The sequence below is a fragment of the Oncorhynchus kisutch genome, linkage group LG10 (assembly GCF_002021735.2).
Source record: "Oncorhynchus kisutch isolate 150728-3 linkage group LG10, Okis_V2, whole genome shotgun sequence".
Taxonomy (NCBI): domain Eukaryota; kingdom Metazoa; phylum Chordata; class Actinopteri; order Salmoniformes; family Salmonidae; genus Oncorhynchus; species Oncorhynchus kisutch.
Window position 1 is genome coordinate 61740968 of NC_034183.2, and position 15498 is coordinate 61756465.

The window sequence follows — 15498 nt, forward strand, 5'->3', positions numbered from 1 at the left end:
ACTAGAGGGCCTCCAGCTGTGCTACTGAGTCTCATTCCAAAAACATTGTGATGGGCTACTGCACCATACTACACACAGACAACACAAAAACATTAGATAGCTACAGAGTATATTCGCATTGTATCTGACAAACACATTGCTACTAGGTTGGAGATTATTACTCAACATAAATTATACGAATATTCTTACTAAAGCAAAAGGCAAAGGCCATCAATGCTCTCAAACTAGGACCCTTAATATGAATATTTCTAAGAAATATTTGCAAATCAATATGTATTTTGTGATTTTTTATATATACAAAAAATCATTTTTATATTGGCAACAAATATATTTGTTGATAAAACGTACATATTTTCTAAACCTATGATTGGTTGATCGTAGTTTGGAACTCTGACTCTCCCCTCAGGAAACCACGTGGTAGTTCTATACATGCTGCTGTGGATGTTAGCATCATGAACAGATTTCACTGAATTCTTTTCCCGATAAATAGTATCCAGTTCACATGTAACCATGTCAGGCAAATCGGATTTCAAGATTAATTCAAAGTTTGCAGAGAAATATGACAAATATAGACAAAAAGAAGAGTTACAAAGGCGTAAGTGTGACTTCCCAAGCTTGTTAGCTAGCTAGATGGCTAGCAAGCCAGCCCTTTAGCTCATGTTAGCTAAAGTTATCCTTTTCAACTTGCTTGCTAACTTTTGATCCCATTTGAAATTTATCTTATTCTGTAACTTATTTAACGTATATATACTTAACTTACCTTTATATACTTATACGTTCAGAAGTGAACTTAGTCATCGTTACATTTTTGGTTATTATAACTAGGTAGCTAGCATGTCCAGCTAGATAGCAATTTAGTTCTGACTTGTTTTCCTGGCGGAATGCGTGCACCACACGGGATGGCTTGTCATGTTCATCATTGATTTATTTCAGTGAAAGACAAATATGGCGACCAAGCTGACGAGAGTGAGTCTGGTTCAGAGTCAGATGGTGATAGCGAGGTGGTAAGTACTATTACTGTATCTAATTTGGCTAGCTATATCGTTTCAAGTTCACAATACCAACACTGCCATGGTGTTCAGTTTATGGTTTGTCAGTGTTTTTGGCACTACCTTTTGCGTCCTTGACCTGTATGTTTGTAATTTCAATGCAGACTAATGTGTGTCTTCTTAGGAATTTGACCCCAAAGTTGAAAGGGACTTCTACAGAACATTGTCTCTGCTGAAGAAGAAAGATCCTAAGATCTATCAGACTGATACAACGTTCTACACAGTGGAAGGTATGTCATCAGTCAGCGTGTCTTGTTGCTGCAACTGATTACAGTATGACACGTTGATTATGTGTTTGTTTGTTTAAGAGGAGTCTTTCACCACCCAATGTTTCATTATTAATCAGATGTATCCATTGGGGACGATGCCCAGCCTTCAACTTCAAATAAAACAGAGAAGCCAATGTATCTGAAAGACTATGAGCGAAAAGTTATCTTGGAAAGGGGAGGGTGAGTGAGCTGCAGATGTCCTACTGTGCATATCTTTATATCTCATTTTGGGCAAATGGTTTGACAATAACAATTTGTCTCATTCCCAGTAAATATGAGGATGAGGAGGAGGAGAGTGATGATGAAGAGGCTGCAAAGAGGAGAGAGGCATGTTATGATACATTGTATGTTATGACACATTTACATGGAGGTATGTCACGAGAAGTTATTTGTTTGCCTTTGCTTTCTTTGACAGAGAGCTGGATCTCCAAGTTACATCCAGGAGCAGAGAGAATTGAAAGAGAGGTAAGGGTTAAATTCTCTCAATCACTGTCCTTTTTTCCAAAAGAAGTTTTTTTTATTTGTGTTAATACACCCTTGTTTTTAGTCTTTTATAACTGTTTTTGGAACATAAACACTGTATCATGCTTCCTCCAGCTTCCGTAAGTTCATACAGGACAGTGATGAGGAGTGCAGTGAGGAGGACTTTCAGCTGCTGAAGAGGAGGACCAAAACACAGGAAGAGAAGGTACCGGTTCCCACAGACCTGACTTTGTCTTATCTTACAGTATAAAGCACTGCAGAGATGAACATTCTATTTTTCTAAACTGTTATCTTTCTACCCGACAGGATAAAGAGGAAGAGGATTATGTGGACTGGCTGAAAGGCCAGGCAGAGCTGGGGGGCCCAGAAGAGGTGCAGGACATGGTGAGTGATGTTGGAATAGACGGCAAGAGAGAGCTATGTAATGACCTGCTGTGACTGAAATATGTGCTGTGTGTTGAGACAGAAATACCTGAGGGACTATTGGAACGACCCCGAGCTGGATGAGAAGGAGTGTTTCCTTAGGGATTTTGTCCTGAATAAGGGCTACATGGAGAAAGATGACGTGGACAGGTAACAGTTATTTACATAAGTTATTTTATGTGTTTATACATTTTTCATTATTTTTTTTTTGTCCATGTATGCTTTCAATTGTAATCGTAGAGCAGTGCTCAGCACCGCTCTGACTGTGTACTAATCTGCCATGGCTGTGTGCAGGATCCCCAGCTATGACGAAGTGGTGAATGATGACGTGGAGGACTCAGAAGAGGATGGGGAGTCGTTCTTGGAGCGCCAGGAGGACTTTGAAAGACACTACAACTTCCGCTTTGAGGAGCCTGATGCACAGAAGGTGGACTTTCCCGTCTGTCTCTACATGCACATGTTTGTTTGTATGGTGTAGTGTATGTACCTTGGTCTCATATAGTATCTTATTGTTCCTTACAGATCAAGACTTACCCCCGTACCATTGCCACCTCTGTCCGCTCCAAAGACGAGCGCAGGAAGCTCAAAAGGGAGGAAGTGAAGGATAGGAAGAAAAAGGTCCGTAGACGCTCTCTCTTTTAGTTCATCTTATACATCATACCATCCCTTCCTCATTTATCTCACCCTCCCAACAAACTGACCTGTCACTCTTCTGGCCCCTGCAGGAGAAGGAGCAGAAGCACGAGCAGCTGAAGCAGCTGAAGAACCTGAAGCGTAATGAGATCATGCAGAAACTGCGGCGGCTGCAGGAGCTGACAGGCAACGAGCAGCTGGCCTTCAGTCAGGTGGACCTGGAGGGAGACTTTGACCCCCAGCAGCATGACCAGCTCATGCAGGTGACCACTCACACACCTCAAGAAGAGAGACGGATTGTAAATAAAAAATACACTCCTCTTATTGTCTCTCCCTGTATTCTTTTCTTCTTCCAGAAATTCTTTGGTGATGAATATTATGGAGAGGAAGAGGGGGAGAAGCCCCAGTTTGAAGTTGAAGAGCTAGAGGGTGGTAAGTCACTTGTTACTGATTTTATTATCTCAAGTAGAATTGAATACTTTAGAATCGGTGGCATTGTAATAAGGTAGCTTTCTCTGTCCTGCAGAACACTGGAACTGGGACACATGGACAGGAGAGGGTGGAGAAAATGAATATGGTGGTGAAGAAGGGGAGGAAGAAGAGCATGAAGGAGAAGAGTATGACCAGCCAAACTGTGAAGATCCAGACTTTATTGTGAGTTCCTCTAATATGATCATCACTTCAGCATTGCCTGCAGACCTTCAGAAACACATTTATTGGCGGCTAGTCAGAAATAAGTGTCGTTGATGGAGATAGTCAGGCCTTTGAGATTGTATGTGACTCACTCATCTGAACTCTTACTTGACCAGATGGATGCAGACTATGATCCCAGTCAGCCAAGCACCTCCAAGAAGCAGAAGAAAAAGGAGAAGATGAAGGTGGATGCCCCGCTGATGGGAAAGAAGAGAAAGAAGTCTCATTTTGCTGAGGTCATTACCCAAAACAAGCCCGTGTTTGACCCCCGTAAGTCTCAGGAGGTTCAGCACCATGAATCTTAGGTTATTTTCCATAACCTTTTCGATTCTGTTTGATGTACTATAGATAGACTGAATGCTCTTTCATGCATCCATCCTTTGTGTTTCAGAGGAGAAGTCCTTTGAGCAGTACCTGGACGAGTACTATAAGCTGGACTATGAGGACATCATAGACGACATCCCCTGCAGGTTTCGCTACAGGCAGGTCCTGGCCAATGACTTTGGCCTGTCCACTGATGAGGTGAGACTGGGAGCTCTAGTTCCTAATAGGTTGTCTCAGGGTTGGGTTCAAGTCAATTCAGGAAGTACACTAAAATTCTAACTTTTTTCCCCATGCTTTTCAATTAGAATTGTTTTTTAGTTTGGTTAACTTTTTTAGTTGTCTGGAATTTAAATATAATTGACCCCCGAACCCTGGGTTGTGCTATAGTGTTGCACTGTACAGACCCTGAGTCCTGCACTGATGAGCTGAGATGTGACTGACCTGGTATTGCCACCCTCCGGGGAAGGCTCTGACCAGGGCATGACTTCAGTTAATCTTCTCTCTGAGCAGACAAGGATGAGGAGAGAATGATAGAAAGGGAAATGCTTGTATTCACTGAGATATCAACTTGCTTTGGAGCCTTATCTGCATAAATTAGGTTTAAAGTCATTTCTGTGGATTTCGCGTCTTTGTTTTTCTTACGGGTATGTGGGATGGTAGTGTCCCACCTGCCCAACATCCAGTGAAATTGCAGAGCGAGAAATTCTAAATTCAAATATTTTACTTTCTTGAAAATGTGTTATACATCAAAATAAAGCTGAACTTCTTGCTAATCCAGCCGCCTTGTCAGATTTCAAAAAGGCTTTACGGCGAAAGCAAACCATGCGATTATCTGAGGACAGCACCCCGCATACAAACACATGAAAAACATATTTCAACCAGACAGGTGCGACACGAAAGTCATAAATAGCAATATAAAAAAAATGCCTTTGATCTTCTTCTGTTGGGATTCCAAAAGGTCCCAGTTACATCACAAATGGTCCTTTTGTTCGATAATGTCCTTCATATCCATAAAAACTCAGTTTACCCGGCGCGCTTCAGTCAATAATCTACTGTTTCCCTCCATTAAAATGCATACAAAATGAATCCCAAACGCTACTAATAAACTTTTCCAAACAAGTCAAACAACATTTATAATCAAACCTTAGGTATCCTAATACGCAAATAAACTAAAAAAAATTAAGACGGAGAATAGTATGTTCATTGCCGGAGAAAAATAAGAAAGGACGCGCTTTCCTCCACGAGCTTGGAAACACTACAGCCAAAATGGGAGCCACCTAGAAAAACTACAATTTCTGGGTCATTTTTCCAAAAACCAGCCTGAAACTCTTTCTAAAGACTGTTGACATCTAGTGGAAGCACTAGGAACTGCAATGCGGGAGGACTTGGGCTTATAATTATAGTACTAGCCATTGAAAATAGTGGTAAGCTGAAATCTTTTTTTTTGGGATGGTTTGTCCTCAGGATTTTGCCTGCCATATCAGTTCTGTTATACTCACAGACATGATTTTAACAGTTTTAGAAAACACTAAAGTTTCTATCTAAATCAACCAATTGTATGCATATCCTAGCTTCTGGGCCTGCGTAACAGGTAGTTTACTTTGAGCACGCTTTTCATCCGGACGTCAAAATACTGCCCCCTACCCCAGACAGATTAAAGTGGCTGTATGAATATTACAGAAAGTAACTTGTTCTTCCCTCCTCAGATCCTGGGAGCAGATGAGAAAGAGCTGAACCGCTGGGCCTCGCTAAAGAAGACCTGCATGTTCAGGTACTGAACCTGGTCTCAAAACAGTAGGCATTTACTAATCAGCTGTCTATGGGGAAAATGGCCTTTCAGATAAAAAAAATTCTTCAATCACTTTTTCAGGTCTGACAAGGAGGAGATGAGTGATTTGCAGAACTACAAAATCAAAGGACAAAATGTGAAGAAAAAGATAGAAGTCTTGAACTCTTTCTATGCTGAGTGAGTATTCTACCATGTGCAGATTGGCAGAATATGTTCTCTAAGAAAACTGAATTATATTATATATTTCCTTGCAGGGAGGACAAAGCAGAGGGCAAGACCAACGTGGGTAAGAAGAGAAGAGACAGGATAAAGAATGCAGAGAAGGATGACAAGGATCTGGAGGATGATGATGAGGCTGGACCCAGTCAGCAAAGCTCTACATTGGACTCTGGGGAGGGGGTGGTAGTCCAGGCACTGAGAGAGGCAGGAGACCACGAAGAGGAGTTCCTGGTACCCAAATCCAAGAAGTTGAAACTGGAGCAGGAAAAAGTTGCTACCACTCAGGAGACTGCCAACACAAGGACTGAAAGGACACAATTGCCCAAGAAGAAAAACAGGCACCCAGGAAGCCGCCTCATGTCGGGGAAGGGGCCCTTCAGGGTGAAAATGGGTGGGCGAGAGTTCAGCGGACAGAGACTGAAGGCCTATGGGCTGAATCCCAAGAGACTGCACTTCAGGCAGCTTGGCAGGCAGAAACGAAAGGCTCAAGCGAAGACTGGGGATCAAGGAGTAAGGGAGAGAACGGCACCATTATAATTTATGTCCCCTTATATTTTTGTGAATGGTTGGTAAAGTGACAAACTGCACAATATAAATGGACCAGAGAACAGCATAGTTCCTAATAAATCAAAGTTGAATGAGCTTACAATAGCATTGGCACTGATAGTTGCCATTCCAGCTATTTTTCTGAGTGCCGCTTAGAATTGTAGATTTTGTATTTTATTCCTGAAAACTATCAGATCAACTTGAACAACTCTTGGAACAATTGTGATTTACTTAACTGTATTTTGCAAACTGTAATACAATTGTAGGACATTTTGTGTACTCCAATTGTTGTTCTTGAGAAGAAAATGGCTCTCTAAAATGTACAAATGTTGTGTAGAAATAACCTCTGGAGGCACAGTGAACCTACCTCTCACAACACAACCGCAGTTCCATTAAAGAGAGTATGTATTGTAACGACCCGTTGGTTTATAAGCGCGGAAATCGAGTCTGCCGCACGAGCATGCTTTTGCGGCACAGTCGACCTGCTCCCTGCCTGTTTTATTACAGTATACTATAAATCATTGGTTCTCAACCAGGGGTACTTGAGAAGAATATACCATAGGCCTACTGGTAAAATGAACACGAGGGGGTCCTCTGGGCAGTGCAAAATTCAGTTGGTGGTACAGTAATCGAAAAAGGTAAAATAAATAATGCAATCTCTTGACATTGGCGCCCCCATGTGGATCTAGCCAATCAGAACGCTGGATATTTTTGGTGCTTTCTATTAATTGTATATTTTCAATTGTAGGCATCTACTTATTGTTATATTGTGTATGTTAATAAATATTTTACAGTTTCTCCTGTAATTTAGTTTTTGGTTTAGGAACAAAGAACAATTCCGTCAGGCACTTTCGCTGGCACCTCATGTAAGCGCGCGCGTTCGCAGGACAACTTTGAATTACGGAAACGACTGAAGTGAAGCAAAACTGTCAGTGAACTGTATATTCGGCAAACACGGTAAGGCAATGCTTGTTATTGTATACCTTTCTAAACGTATCTAATTAAGATATTAGTAATAGTAGTTGCTGTTTTCAAGCAAGAGCCTCTGCAGCTAACGTTAGTTAGACATAGCATTGGATTTTGTTGACCGTAGGCAGCAAACAATTTTGAGTGGTATTGATGATTCACCAGTTAGTCTGCTCTTATTTATTTCTACTAAAATATTCCACAAAAGACGTGTCACCATGCTTCAGGATGTTATGGACACGGGAGAGTCGATGGTCAAAATACTGAAAAGCAGCAAAGCTGACGATGAATTAAGAAAAGTGAGAGAAAAACAGCAGTGTTTCTTTGAGCGACACTTGGACGTGAAGAAAACCATCACACTGGTGTTAAACGGTAAAGAAAAATAATCAAGTTGTAGATCCTGTCATATGATAACTTACTTTCTTTCCATTCCGTCAACATATGTAGCCTAATCTTGCTCGCCATTGTCCTCAGGTGTAGTTCAGTGTGAAGATGAGGCGAGCCAGAAGCTGCTGGACATGGAGGGGCAGAAGAGCCAGGCAGAGCGGGAGCTGGACAGTCTGGAGCAGGAGCTGCAGCAGTGTACAGCAAGGAGCCAGAACATGGACTCAGAACTACAGTATCCTTCACCCAGTCATGCTCTGTCTCTACACAGAACAAGCTCTAAATGTACTGCAATTGGTGCTCTCTAACGTGCACATGAACGCTGTGTTGCCCAGATAATACATATAGGGAGCAGTCACATTCTACCCAGAGCTTGTCCATTGCTGCAGGCTGACCAGGCTGCCATCCATTGATGAAAGTATTTTGAGACTTCAGTTTATATGCCATACAGTGAGCATGCAGAGGATCCTCCTGGTGACTAGTGTGGAAGTGTGTTCAAATCTGCTACAACCCCTTTGAATCAGCTGTTTTCTTGAAAAATAAATGCATGCACACATTTGAAAAAATCTATGCAAATTTGATCTACTAGCTAAATCTTTTTATCACATTACACTTATTTTGGGACTCCACCCCTGTAAATATAATTTGCCTGATGACATACTAGTGGACAAGGATTCTTATTTAATACAAGCGCATTTGTTTCCTTGCCTCCGCTCCTCGATTCCCTTTGACCTTTTTCAAAATCAGGCAAGGAGAGGTTGGAGTTGAGTAGGAGAGGATGGAGTTGAGGAAGAGTGGAGTCGAACAGCACCAATTGAGATTCTCCCCGTGTTGGTTTCCTTGACCTGTTCCTCAGGTTCCTGCAGAGGGAGCTAGAGAGTCTGCGTGACTCGGAGCAGGAGCTGCAGACCCTGCAGCAGGAGGTTGATGATGACACTACAGAAGTCATCCCATCAGCCATGTGAGTAGGACTAACAGCATACTGAAATAATCATTCCCAACACCACACTAGCCCACCACACTAAACCATGATAGTCGGTGAGCATTGATCTCACATCATGAACAGCATGGTGCAACTTGACAAACTGTTAATTCTGCAGATACGTGGCCCAGTTGTACCACAAAGTGACCAGGATCAAGTGGGAGTATGACACTGAGCCACACATTCTGAGAGGAGGTATTTGTCACTGCATAACTATTTTTCCATCACCCTTTGACAAGTCACAACTGTGGAACTTAATGGCTGGTTGATGTGGGTCTTGGTTGCGTTTAACTAACGTTTGAGTGTACTTTAATCTCTTGCAGTGCACTATGGAGCTGACCTGGCCACACCAATCAACATAGACTCCTCTGTGCGGTCTCGGTGTTCAGTCAGTGATGAGCTGTGGAACTTTGTCAGCACTGAATGGTAGAAGAGATCAAAGGAAAGTTGCCATATCTCTCCAGTACTTGTTTGTCCTGTGGTTGGATTGTCTGTTGTTTATGTGTTGTGTGTTGTAATGTTGTAATTGTTTTATAATAAGATTGTATTCCTTATTGTTGGTATTGACTTGTATTACATTTTGTTATATTGAATAAAGCAGTTTTTCTAAGCATCACATTTCCTAGAATACTTATTTGGGTAGTAACCTATAACCCTAGCTTTTATTTGTATCTACTTTCACCATAGTCATTATGATTTTTATAAAGACCATTTTCTGCCAATAGGTCATTGCAATCCCACTGCTTTTTAATATGCTACTGAAATTACTGCATTGAAAAGTTGGGTGCTGATCACCTTTTTAATGCAATAAATGTCCAATGTGAAGGTGTGCTTATGCAACAGACAGTATTCTGTACTGCATTGCAGCAATACAAATAAAAACTTTTTTTTGCAAGATTTTCTGGAATGGTAACTGTTCTTCATGGAAAATGCTATTCCTCCATGGAGGGGCAAGGAGGATGCACAATTGACTAGTGTTTCTGAGGTTTTGGTTGAATGAAAAGATAATTGTAACTGCTGCAGTAATAATGTGTTGCTGTTATTAGTTGTCTACCCATTACATTTTCCTAATGAACATCTGTGAGTCTAAAAGCCCAAGGGATAACAATTTTTGGCAGGGCAGAAAGCCTGACATGAGTTATTGTGGAGATTTATCTCATTTTAGAGCAACTATTTATTAAATTTGTGGCCACCCCAAACTTGACCCACTTTTGCAAAAGTCCGTGTTGACAAAGTAAGTTAAACCATTTATGGTGGAGGGGACTTGTTTCTAGTCTTGAATGGAAAAGGGTGTTTTTTTTGCTCACACAATTTATGGAAATCTTACCATTACTCTTCATCGCATGTCCCACACGTTTTGTAAATGAGTCATATTTTTTGTCAATGCTTAGGTAGGTTTCTGCCAGTGTAGCATGTGGTGAGTAGTTGATTTGATACAGGGCGGGGGTCAGGTTTCGTTTGTATCTCAACTCGTGTAACCTCGTCTGCTGGTGGTTGTTTATAATCTTCCTGGAAATGGGGCGTCAAGTATATTGTCCCCAATGACTGCTGCCTTCTCTATGTGTTGCCACAAGCGCATGTCTTCTTCTTGGGTGGTTGCTTCTGGTATGGATTTGGTGCACTGTGGGTTAAGTGGGGGGTTTGTCGTGTGTGCTTGTGTGTTTACTTTCATAACTTCAGCATCGATCAGACATTTACATTTTATTTTGATATACACTACATTGTTTCTTTGGCATCTGTCTCTGCTCTATAGTGGGAAAGTACACCTTTGTGTATATGTATATTTTGTAGACTGTTCCGTCTTCTCAATTGAATTAAGTTGACATTTGCTTATCAGTGTTGAAGTATATGGTATGTGATGACTATATAGGTCAAAGCCATTTATAACTGGTGGATGATGGGACAGTATGTTTCCTGTGAAAGTTCTGAAACATCGCACTCACCACATTGACACTACACTTTCATATTCTCACACATGAGGCCTCTGGCTTCACAAATATATGTTGAGAGGAAATAACTAGATTAAATGTTATTTGTAAGGATGTTTATTTTGCAAAACAATGACCAAAAATACTGTTTTTGTAGATATTGTTCACATACATTTATTTATTGTTTGAATTGGCAGTGGCCTCATAAATTAAGTTTAGTTCAGAATAAACAAAATAAACTATAGTTCATTTTATTTACACAATATACTGTATAGTACAGTAAGACAGAAATATAAATATTTTCATTTGTACATTTATATACAATGTGAAAACAGATTTTGAATTGCTTGCTTGTTTTTCAAACATCACTGCTTGTCACAATGGAATTTTATACATGGAACCCCAAGCATTTGTGGTTTTTCTTTACAAATGTCTATTAACCACTGTTTAGAGAAGATAGACATAACTCTTCATTGCATGAGAGGGATATTCTCCAGCTTGTTCAGGAAAGTTCTGAAGGCTATTGTTTTTGTGAACAGGCTGTGTTCAATATGTTTTCCATACTTGTGAGTCCACAAGACCAGAGCCAGTCAATAAGCCTAATCTGTCCTTTTAATTGCTCACAATCATGTCTGCTGCTACGTGTGTTTTAGAGACCTCCAAAGATGTGCAAACCAGAAGGGGCATCAACGTGACATTCCCTTTGTGTCAAAGCCACCAAGTCTCTAATGTTGGTCTGGGGACCTCTACCCAGAATTCCAGCAGACCTGAGATCAGATGACAAAAATGCCATGGTTCTGGCAGCAGTTTTGGGGTGTTTTAATTACATGTCATTATGTTTGTATTATGTATTTTCTGGAGAGAGAACATAAGGATGAGCCTTAGCATGACTCAAATGTATACTTTATGTGTATGACTCAAAATAAAATGTACTGAATGTGTTTCAATGTTTGTATAATAAAAAACATGAATAATGTTAATTTCACAGCTGCTGGTTGAGTGGTTCTCTTTACACACCGGTCAATGGTGAATTCAAAATACTGCTAAAAACATGAATCCATTCCTTCAGGAGGGTTTTTCTTTTCTGCAGTTTGGATTTATGGAAGATTGTTAACGTATGAAAGATATATTGTATCTCAGCATACGAGCAAATGATTTTCACAGTATGAGAACAGCATATTAATCCATTAAATGCTTGGCGCCGAAGACTAAAAACCAACAAGGTATTTATTTCTCTAACACTGTGACTGAGGTTTGACTTCCTTACAATAGCCCGACCAGTCTTTAAGTGGAAACCTCCAGCTTATCTGTCAAGGAAGAAAATGCCAGACCAGGGGAGGAAGGCAAAACATAGGACAATGGTGGGTTCCGCTGACGTTCTCTACCATTGAGGTGAGAGGAAGAGTATTACTTCCTCTCTGCTTGTAGTTCCATTTACAACCCATACATAACATGTAGTAGTCTCACAGCTGTAAGATGGTGCCGAAGAGTGGTCCAGTCAAGGGGGTCTCCAGAACTCTGCTCTTACTGTAATTGGATCCATTATTACTGCTGAGTCACATTGGGCCATCATGGACAAGTCATGTCTTTGACATCCTGGGGTAGATGGCTTTAATAGTGGAAGGGGTGAAGTTGGCAGAAGAGACTGTGATCTCCAGGCCCTCCAGCCTATGGGAGGGTGCCTCAGTCTTACTGGTACTGCACTCCAGAAAGGACATCCCTATCTTCTTCACCTGGCCATCCTTGGTGAGGAGGCAGCGTCGACACAGCAGCCTCAGGATGGCCCTCCTCATGTCCTTACTGGTCAGGGTATAGATGATGGGATTGAGGAGAGAGTTGATCATGGCGATGCCCAGGAAGTAGTCCGCCTTGAAGAGCACCTGGCAGCTCCGTGCCGGGCAGCAGAAGTCCAGCAAGAGGAGGATGAAGAGAGGCAGCCAGCAGACGATGAAGACACCCAGCACGATGGTGACGGTCTTCAGCAGGGCCATGTACTTCTGGGACTTGCGGGCCAGGCCTTTGCGCTGCGAGCCAGAGCCCAGGTGCTTTGTGTTGGACTTGACAGTGTGGAAGATGCGCACATAAAGCACCACGATGGCCAGCAGCACAGCGGTGAACACGGTGATGAAGAAGAGGATGTAGCTTTTGGCAAAGAGCGGCAGGACAGTGGAGCACTGGTCTAGACGGCCCATACAGTTCCAACCCAGGACGGGCAGCACCCCCAGGAACACTGACAGAACCCAGCTGGCCCCGATCAGGGCAAACATCCGGCCTCGCTTGGCCCCCTGGTAGGGCTTCATCCTCACCATGGTGACGTGGCGCTCAATGGCGATGGCCAGGAGGCTGATGACGGAGGCAGCCAGCGTTATGAAGACCCCCCCCTCCCTCAGGAACCACAGCACAGGGGTCATCTTTAAAGTGTTGGCCCCTGAAGTCACAATGTTCACCATGTAGGTGAAGCCTGCTAGCAGGTCTGAGAGTGTTAGGTTGCCTAACAGATAGTACATGGGCAGATGGAATTTCTTATTCTTCCAGATGGCCAACAGCACCACAGCATTCTCCAGCACTATGAGCAAGCAGATCAGCAGGAAGGCTATGGCCTCTGGCTTTAGTCCATCCTTGTACTTGTTCTCCTTCAGTTTGCCTGTGTAGTTGTAGTGTTCTCTGATGACAGCATTGCTCTGGTACTCGTGGAACATCCGGAGCAGGTACCCTGCCGAGTGGGACATGGGAACCACAGTGGGGGCAGCAACAGCAGCGTAAGCAGCATGCGATGCTTCCATTGGTATTCTGGGAATGTTGCTTTCTTTTTAGCTGACAAGATGCTTTCCACTCTGCGTCACATAGTTCTTAGGCAGTCCATAATTCAGTATGTTGGAAGTGGGGAATGTACATTCCTTAGGAAATCTATCTTTGAATGTTGTTTCTGATCAGTCCAGTTTTTTGTATTTAGTATTAGAATGGATGGTAATGATAATCTTCAATATGATAGCATTATCCAAAACTGTGCAATGCCTGGACAATCCACTGGATGGCTCAGACAAGCAAGAAACCTGGAAACAAAATAACAGTATTGAAATACAGTATAATAGCATATTTATCTGTAACAACACACACATGTAAAGAAAAGGGGGGGCGTACATTCCTCATTAATCTTGTAATCAACAGTACCTGTCTTTGTTCAAATTCTGATAGAATGTTTTGGAGTATAAAACTAGCAAAGACATTACTCCACAGGTGCCTTACACATGAGAAATTACCAAGCTAAGGTGCAATTGAAAATATTAATAACAGAATTCCCAATATTAGTGTTTTGTCCTGGAGAAACTTGGTCATTTATGTCACTAATTCATATGGATCTTTAGCACATGTATCTTTATCTTCCAGCTCAGTTTTATTTTTGGGGGGCAAAACTATCATTCTGCCTGTCAACTTTGATTAATTATCTTGATGCACACATGAACAGAAATGTAGGCACACTCACATACACTCACATACATACACATATAATTCCACTGACACCCCAACACACACATGCATACCTCAACACACACACAAACACTTTTTGTATGCACTAAATCTCTTGCTGTCTGTTATCTATCCTGTTGTCCAGTCACTTTACCCATACCTATATATACACAGCTACGTCAATTACCTTGTACCCTTGCACATCGACTCAGGTACAGGTACTCCCTGAATAGCCATGTTATTTTTACTCATTATCGTTATGCACTGTGTATTTATTCCTTGTCCCACTATTTCTAATTCATTCATCTTTAACTCTGCATTGTTGGAAAAGGACCAGTAAGTAAGCATTTGAGTGTTAGCTTACACCTGTTGTTTATGAAGCATGTGCAAATACAATTGTATTAAATTGTATTTGAGGCACTGTTGCCCATCTGTTTGAAACATAGCATATGATAAAACACTACTTAAAAATTATTATGGATTGGGCATGCAAATGTATGAATTAAGTTACGTTTTTTAAATAATTATTAGTTATTCAAGTTTGTATTATTTCTGAAAAAGAACAAGACAACACTGAAATCTGTTGTCATCAACTTGTCAGCGGGCAAGTATAGGCTACAGGCTTGTATCAAAATTGTGAAGCTAAATATCTGGATTTTCCCCAACATTGCTGTTTTTCTCAAATATAAGACAAATAAACCTGTCCTTGCTTTAGCCTAGTTATTATATGCCATCAAATTATAGAATTTCGATCAACTGTCTAAAACACCATAATATCTGTTGAATAAATAAATACCAAACAAGTATCATTCAAATATTTATAAAAACGAATAATACCCAGTACAAATATAAGTAGGCTATTACACAAGTATAACTACAAAAACATACCTTTTAGAAGTTTAGCTTTGCCTGAGAACGTGTTCTTATTTAGCGCAGTTGTCTTGCGTTTGAATACAGTACGCTCTGACTGATGATCAGACGTGACAGATTGTGATGGGAGAAAATAGACTGGTGCGAGACTCGACTTGAAGTGGGCTGGGCTGGACTCTGCCCTCCAACGCTCAGCCTTCCTCTCTACCTCTCCTTTACTTGGCTTCTGAAGTCGCAATAACTGTAGGTAAATACATTGCCCGAGCTGGTTTGGCGATGAAATAGCATTACTCTCTGGATGACAATTATTTTAGGGATGTGTGAGGCATTTATGATGCGAGGCATTTATTATCTGTTTTGGCTACAGGCAGAGGCGCATGCTGTAAGGTATAAAGGTGCATTCTTTCTAGGTCAATGCCATCTGATCTGTTTTGATCTGTGGTTGTAAAATGGATCACTATACTACTTCCCA

The 15498-nt window shown here is 41.4% G+C and overlaps 3 protein-coding genes and 1 non-coding gene across 6 annotated transcripts; 3 read left to right on the top strand and 1 right to left on the bottom strand.

Moving 5' to 3' along the window:
• Positions 1–373: 373 nt before the first annotated feature.
• LOC109893513 (protein KRI1 homolog) lies at positions 374–7224 on the top strand. Its single transcript, XM_020486756.2, has 19 exons — positions 374–595; positions 934–1004; positions 1174–1279; positions 1396–1498; positions 1588–1645; positions 1734–1783; positions 1916–2006; positions 2108–2185; positions 2268–2374; positions 2519–2651; positions 2747–2842; positions 2950–3120; positions 3214–3289; positions 3384–3511; positions 3667–3820; positions 3942–4072; positions 5581–5645; positions 5745–5840; positions 5918–7224. Exons 1-19 carry the CDS (start codon positions 511–513, stop codon positions 6417–6419), a joined length of 2301 nt encoding a protein of 766 aa, XP_020342345.1. The 5' UTR covers positions 374–510; the 3' UTR covers positions 6420–7224.
• Positions 4287–4384, top strand: LOC116376040 (Z30 small nucleolar RNA). The gene has a single exon (XR_004211436.1). It is a non-coding gene; the product is annotated as a Z30 small nucleolar RNA (small nucleolar RNA).
• A 20-nt stretch (positions 7225–7244) lies between the features above and the next one.
• LOC109893514 (kinetochore protein Spc24) lies at positions 7245–9373 on the top strand. Of its 3 annotated transcripts, none has more exons than XM_020486760.2 (6): positions 7245–7385; positions 7622–7766; positions 7869–8013; positions 8635–8739; positions 8879–8955; positions 9084–9373. In XM_020486760.2, exons 2-6 carry the CDS (start codon positions 7628–7630, stop codon positions 9188–9190), a joined length of 573 nt encoding a protein of 190 aa, XP_020342349.1. In that variant the 5' UTR covers positions 7245–7385; positions 7622–7627; the 3' UTR covers positions 9191–9373. The 3 variants fall into 3 exon arrangements, with proteins under 3 accessions (XP_020342349.1, XP_020342346.1, XP_020342348.1); XM_020486757.2 differs by having other exon boundaries at positions 7277–7385; positions 7603–7766; XM_020486759.2 differs by having other exon boundaries at positions 7293–7385; positions 7564–7766.
• Positions 9374–10789: 1416 nt separating this feature from the next.
• On the bottom strand, positions 10790–15223 carry LOC109893515 (sphingosine 1-phosphate receptor 1). Its single transcript, XM_020486761.2, has 2 exons — positions 15045–15223; positions 10790–13741 (listed from the first exon to the last, which is right to left on the bottom strand). The coding sequence occupies exon 2, from the start codon at positions 13469–13471 to the stop codon at positions 12269–12271; it is 1203 nt and encodes a 400-aa protein (XP_020342350.2). The 5' UTR covers positions 13472–13741; positions 15045–15223; the 3' UTR covers positions 10790–12268.
• Between the last annotated feature and the right edge of the window lie 275 nt (positions 15224–15498).